The sequence below is a fragment of the Furipterus horrens genome, unplaced genomic scaffold (genome assembly GCF_987537825.1).
Source record: "Furipterus horrens unplaced genomic scaffold, mFurHor1.1.pri manual_scaffold_6, whole genome shotgun sequence".
Classification (NCBI taxonomy): domain Eukaryota; kingdom Metazoa; phylum Chordata; class Mammalia; order Chiroptera; family Furipteridae; genus Furipterus; species Furipterus horrens.
The window spans coordinates 44,840,816-44,847,866 of record NW_028327176.1 but is presented as its reverse complement, the minus strand read 5'-3'; the positions used below and the strand labels follow the sequence as shown (position 1 = coordinate 44,847,866).

The following is a 7,051-nucleotide window of genomic DNA, read 5'->3' as shown; positions in this document are numbered from 1 at the left end:
TTAAAAGATTGGTCTTTTCCGACAAGATGTCAAGCCGGTGGAAATAAGCTTTTCTTTAAATATTTTCTTTAATAAGAAAGAAATAGGTATGTCCTGTCTTCACATTGCTACTGCTAAAATGTTTGCTTTACAGGGGAAAAAAACAGGACATTATGTTCTTTTAATGAGTTTACAATCTGAGCCTCATCTAGATATGCAAAGTACTATTCTCGGCCAATTATTCAATTGTTGCTTTGACAAAGCTTGTCATACTAATTCAATATTTAAATGATTTTTTAGATAGCATAATTACAGTAAATGTTTTTATAAAGAGAAATACATTTTTTTACATGATTGAAATGCTGTTCTAATAATACTGGGACTCTTTTTAATTTACAGATTAATTAGTATATATGAGCTATATGAAGTCTTAAACTGGAAGAAAATTTTTTCAGTATCTCTGGCGTAATAAAGCTCCATAAATAGATCTCTCTATGGTGTTATAAACTCAGATCATATTTCATAAAATTTCTGAAGCCAATCAGAAGGTCTATCCAAAATCAGTTCCTCTTTATTAATTAAATGCTAAGTTGTTACTGAGTGTGGGACCCAACTTTAAAAACTCTCTGATATTCCTAAATGCCATTTGAAATCAAAGTAAAAGTAAGATTTTCCTAAATATATTAGACTATTTCTCTCTATGATGTCCAAACATTTTGAAACAAAAATCAAAGTGAATGTTTTAACAAGGTTTTAAAATGGAATATTAAAATTGGAACTATCTTAGAAAATATAGAAAAAGTACTTATAGCTCCACATCTATGGTGTAAATGCTCAGGAAGAATTTTTTTTCCCCCTCTTATACTTTAAATTACAACCATTGGTTTAATTTTTTTTTTTTTTTTTTTTTTTCATATAAAGAATTTTATCTATTGTGCAAAGAGAGGGTTCTCTGGCTCCTCAACAGGTTCTAGGCTCCATTAAAACTGTCCATTTCACAACTCTAGTTCCAGTTCTTCTTAGAGATTAGGAGATCTGAACACCTACGATAATGAGCACTGATGAGGGCTACACACCCTTCGGTTCCAGTTAAATCTCTGGTGTTTGAGGTGTGTGGGAGCTGTGGATACTTGCTTCCTGGTCTTGTCGCAGCCCCAGAAGTAGCTGGTTTAGAAGTGTGAGGTTGCTATCTCTGCGAGGCAGGGGCAAGGGTGGGAGGCAGTTCCCTTTATACTCAATCACTGCCATCTTGGCCCGATCCTGCTTTTCCGAATTTGGGATCTGTAGCATTCTCGTGTAGCCCCCATTCTGACCTTGGTACCGAGGGGCCAGTACTTGAAACAGCTTTGGGATCAAGTCTTTCTCTGTGAGCCAGAAGTCAGCCATGCGCATTGCTCGTTCGTTGGTGTCGCCCAGCTTCGCGTAGTCAATGAGCTTCTCAGCGTAGCCCCTCATCTCGTCCACGCGGGCCCATGACGCCTCGATGCGTTCGTGTCGCACTAGTCCCGTAAGCAAGTTCCGCAACAGGTGGATGCGGGACTCGGGACCAAGGCCCAGGCGGCGGTATACGCGGCCATGTGAGATTGCGGCTGCGACTGACAGCCGCATTTCTCCGCTTCTCTGGGCCATTGGTTTAATTTTTAAAAAATTCCCCACAATTAGAAAAAGGGTTTGAACAAAACTAATCTTTATGCATAATTATGATTTTGTCATTGACATAAAGTATCACTTTTGAGTGTACATATATAAGTCTAAATTAAGTAGTTATCTCCCACACAAAGTTTTCTTGCAACAAAAGCAAAACATTATAACTATTCAGTAACAAGTTGTATTTTTGTTTGTTTGAATGTTGTCGATGACCATTAACCAATTGAAAAAAATTTAATAGCTATTTTGAATTATTAAATTTTTTTATTATAAATACATCAAACACCTAAGCAGGACATGAGACTTTGAAATAACATGCAAGTCAACAAAAGTAATGTGCAGCCCTGGCTGGGTGGTTCAGTTGGTTGACGCAACATTCCATAGAACAAAAAGGTTGAGGGTTTAATCTTGGGTCAAGAGACATACCTAGGTTGAGGGTTCAATCCCCGTTCGGGGAGGGTATGGGAGGCAAGCAATCAATGTTTCTCTCTCACATTGATGTCTCTCTCTCCTTCAAATCAATAAAACATATTCTCAGATGAGGATTTTTAAAAAGTAATGTGCAGTATATGAAAACACAATTTTCTTTTATTTCTAGGAATACTTTCTATTAATTTTTTTTTTAATGTTCTCATGAATAGCCTGGAAAATGAATCTTTCTAATTAATATTTGAGTTACCTGAAAGTTTACTAATTGTTTAAATGAGAAAAAAGAAATTACTCTCTCCATATTAAATTTAATGTTGTTTTTAACTATTTTGTCTTTATAGCTCAGAGGGTATGTTATGGATCATAATTATCATTTAGAGACCAATAATCAATGAAGCACTATAGATAGGAAAAGTAGAAGAAAAATAGTTAAACATTGCATTTAAGACGTACTATATACATTGTTCGTTAAAGGGAACCCTTTGAATTTTAAGTTCAGACATCTTTGAAGAACATCTGGTGTCCTTTTCCTCACGAAAGTATAGTATGGGGGGAAATCCAATTATTTTATCATTTTAGTAGTTTGAATTCTTGATAAATTATAATTTCTAACTCGTAGAAACACTTTTTAGATACTGCATGATTCAGCATTACCAGATAATCCAAGGTGATGTTAAAGTGTTGGGGCTATTTCTGTTGGGTCCTGTGACACAAAATAGTATTAATCTTCATTTAACACGTTGTTGACCAGTCACAAAAAACTCGTGTTTTCAAGCCCAAACACTTGTGTTTGCATCCACATTATCTTATACAATTCTTAAAACTGAGAGTGATATAGGATTTTGTTTAAAAATTTTGTAAATTGTTTCATTTTCATACTCAATTATGAAAAAGTAACTGGTGAAATGGTATAGCTTTTGTATAAAATTGCAGGTCAATAATGTATCTATTTGTACTATTTCCCAATATAGACAACTTTATCTGGTATCATTAGTAAGGAGATATTCCTATGAATTGTTTAATTACTCTGTTGTACACCTGATACTAATACTGTATGTTAACTGTAATTGAAATAAAATTTTAAATTATTTTTATAGATATTCCACTAAGGAGTATTTTCCAGATACTTGAAGTTCATTCCTTTAAATCAATTAATGAGTTTTATTTTAATCTTACCTATTTTTAGACTTTAAACAATATGATATATATTCTCCTGTTTCCTTAAACAGAGAATAATCAACATAATGTCATTGGTTCTTGATTATTAGAGTATTAATTTTATACTATATTCATTATTAAACCATTTTTACATTCAACCATTTTATGCATTCAGCAAGCCTTTACAGGCTGGGGTGGCATTGTTCAGAGCTGTTTCCTTTTATACAGAGTGGCTGAGACTGAAATGCTTTTTCAGTTCATGTGTTTGTGGGGTTTTGTTAGAGTAGTGAGGGATAAGAGAAAGAAATTAAGTTTTCAAGTCAGACAGATCAAGATTCAAACCCCAGTTTCGTTATTTACTAATTATGCAATTTGAGAAAGTTTAGTTAACTCTTTACAGCCTCAGTTTCTTCATCCAGAAATTGCTGATGATAACTTGCAGAATGGTTGTAAACAGTGAAAGAAATATTCAAAAACTATAAAGTGCCTGAAGCCCCCCAGTTTTCAACTTCCTTTCTTGTTCTCCAGTCACCGTCAGTTCTTGCCCCTGCCAGCTCACTTCTCTTCCAGTTTCTTGTCCCTTGTAGACTGACAGCAGGAACCTCTGCTGACCTGTTATTCACAGACCCTAATGTCTGCCATTAATACCTGAAAGCACGGTCTATGGTTATATACTTGTGTTTGAATCCTGACTTTACTATTGTCTCCTGTGTGATCTTGGGCAAATGTATCAGCCTCTCTTTACCTCAGATTCCTAGTCTGTGAAATGAGGGGAATCGTCATATATACCTCTTAGGATTAAATTCATTATTTATGTAACTACCCCCCACACATAGTACACACAACAAATTTTAGAATGACTGGGGGAAAATAATTTTGCTTCTAATCTGTAACTGGGGAAATATTATAATCAATTTTTTAAAATGAGTTTAAATATTAGAAAAATTTCTTCTAATTAAGTTTGGTAAGCTTTAGTATATAGCTTTCAAATCATTTAAACATTTTTCTCCTTCTCTTTTTCCTTCTCCTTCTCCTCCTCCTCCTCCTGCTCCTCCTCCTCCTTCTCTTTCTTCTCTTTCTTCTCTTTCTCCTTCTTTTCAGCAGCTCAGGATTCCCTTTTACCTCTGGGTTAGTGGGTCCATTTTGATTGCTGGATAAATGATCTCAAGATAATTGGGATTTTTACCATATAGGACTGTGAGATAATCTATTGCTTTTCTTTCATTCTTCTTACTATGTTATCTGGCTGCATTTTCTCTGTTACATTTATAATGATAGATTTGAAGTTTCTTCTAAGCCAGTCAGTTTGCCTGTGTTCTCATATACAGATGTTTATCTTTTATTCACAAGTGGCCAGTCATATCAATAGTCAAGGCCATAATTCAGCTTATCATCAGTAAAAATTCAAAGCAGTTGTATTTCTAAATTTTAACATCTAACTCATTTCATAATCAAATAGAACTGTCAAATATTTACATTATGTACTCCATTTCTTTATGTTTAAGTATCACCTATTTGTCCTCAACTCCTGGCTCAATCTAACCCTCCAGTTGAATAATCTGTTGGAATTTGGAAATGGAGAGTAAAAATAAGGGTAGATAGCTATTGTTGAGGAGTGAATAGCAACAAATTGTTTATAATAGCAAAATAATGTATTAAGTGGTATATATTCATGGTTCAATTAAATCTAGAAATTTAATAAAGTTTTAACTGAACCTCAATTTATGAAATTTTGTATCAATCTCACTACTCTCTACCAATAGAACAGGTTTTGACTGTGTTCCTTTTTATGTTTATCAGTCAAGACATACACTAATATGACTATTGGTCCCAACATCAGTAGAATTCTAATGACAATTTCTTCTGCTTGTGTTAAGAGTCACACGTAAGTGCTAAACAGGCACATGTTATCAACAATGCTCCACTTCTCTTCTGTCCCATAAACGTTTTGAATCACTCAAGTGTCTAAGAGACCACTTGAACCACATACTTGTTAGGTTTGTTTGTGACCAGGATTTAGGTGTGGCACGTTAGAATCTGGAAATTTGAAAGCTTTCCCATAGAATAGATGAGAGCTTGGGGGAGGGGGTTATTCCTGGCAGAATCAGAACATCCCAAAAGGTATTTGGTTTGCTCAATGACTGCAACATAGACATTTTTCCAAGGAGAAAAATGAGAAATAACAGTCACTGCCAGCTAAAGACTATTCCCAATTCTTAGAACTGACTCTAAATTTAAGATTACACATGATCATTAGTCAGGCCCTTTGTTACCTCTAAAAACTTTAAATCAGGACCTGTCTTCTAAGTGATTAGTTCTGTTCTGATTTTATTACTACATATCACCAAGTTATCTGCAACTCCTAGCCCAATCTACCCCTTCATTTGAATTATCTGTTGGAATTTGGAATTGGAGACCAAAAGATGAGGGTAGATAGCTATGGTAGAGCTGTGAATAGCAACAAATTTCTTTGGATAGCGAAATAATCTCAAAAGTAGTATTATATTGCTCTAACTGAACAATGAAATTTAGAAATTAAGTAAACAGAAGTTCAAACTGAACCTGCAAATATGAAAGGACTTATTTTCTTATTTGATATCAATTCTACCACTTTAAAGATACAGGACAAGAGTTTTTCTGAATTCCCTTTTATTCTTAACAATCAGTAAAACTGCTGAGTGACAGAGTTTTCTTGAATACTAGTCTTATGAAAGATAAAAAATACTTCTCACAGTTTTCCTAATGTTAAGTCTACACAGTCAGAAAGTATTAATAAAATGGAGGTATCTATGATAGTAATGATAATCTTCTTATTAGACAAGTCGCTTTTTAAAGTATATATATAATACTAGTGGGCTTTTTCAGTACCTTTTTGCCCTCTATATCAGAGGATGTTTTTTTTAAACTTCTTAGATCTAACCTTTGTAATTCTTAAACTCAGAGAGGAAACCAGTGAGTGAAACAAGATGTCCAATAAAGAAAGGGAGACCCAGGCTAGCAACTGATGTTTTAGAACGTTATTATGAGGGCATCTTTGGAGAAGGAACTATAGGAGAGTTTAAAGGAATCCTGGTTGAGATTAGGAAAGAAGCTGGACTCTCTTGGCATAGGGACTCTGTAGTGTTGTGGTCAAGGGTTCCAAGATAAACCTAGAATATCTCTGTGACTTGACTCCAAGAAGTATTTTAGGCAGGATATCTGACCTAGAGATAAATTTTAAGGGTAAGTCTGAAACAAAACTCTAGTGGTATATTTTCTATTGTTGCCTCCCAAGAAAATAATCCTAGGGTTAGAATTGAAAAAGGTACTTGTTATGCTACTATTTGGAGAACATGTCCTTTATCTTACGTATCCCCTGTAGTATCCTTGATCATGTTCTTTACTGCAGCATTTGTTTAGTGTAAAACAACATCTATGATTACCATTTACAGAAGTCTTGTGGGCATCAAATTTATGTGAATATGTAAATCACAGGCATTCAGTTTTATTTTTTATACTAATTTTATATTGCTAAATTAATTAATTAAACTCCTAACAAATTGTTCTCTAAGGTTCACACTTAGATTGAGACTTAAAAAATTTTTTTTACCCATATTCTGGAGTCAGTTAGTTTATTCTTACTATGGATTTCTATACATACATCCTCAAGTAGAAGTCAAGATTATTTTCCTTTTCACTGGTGAGGCAAAGTCTGTTCTGTCTGTACCCATCTCTACGTCTCAGCACCCAGATAAACTGATTTTTCTAGTCACCAGACATCCTCGTTAGGTAATATGTCTCTCATTTCCCATTCACTGGAATATCTTAGAACTGGATTTACTGCCTTTCTTAAGTACAC

At 34.3% G+C, this 7,051-nt stretch overlaps 1 protein-coding gene across 1 annotated transcript; it reads right to left on the bottom strand.

The window, feature by feature from the left end:
• Nucleotides 1–884: 884 nt before the first annotated feature.
• LOC150006064 (large ribosomal subunit protein bL17m) lies at nt 885–1,598 on the bottom strand. Its single transcript, XM_090280268.1, has one exon. It carries the CDS (start codon nt 1,585–1,587, stop codon nt 1,069–1,071), a length of 519 nt encoding a protein of 172 aa, XP_090136394.1. The 5' UTR covers nt 1,588–1,598; the 3' UTR covers nt 885–1,068.
• Between the last annotated feature and the right edge of the window lie 5,453 nt (nt 1,599–7,051).

Excerpts from the sequence above, each read along its gene's own strand:
- LOC150006064 (XM_090280268.1), bottom strand. The coding sequence starts at position 1,587 with ATGCGGCTGTCAGTCGCAGCCGCAATCTCACATGGCCGCGTATACCGC.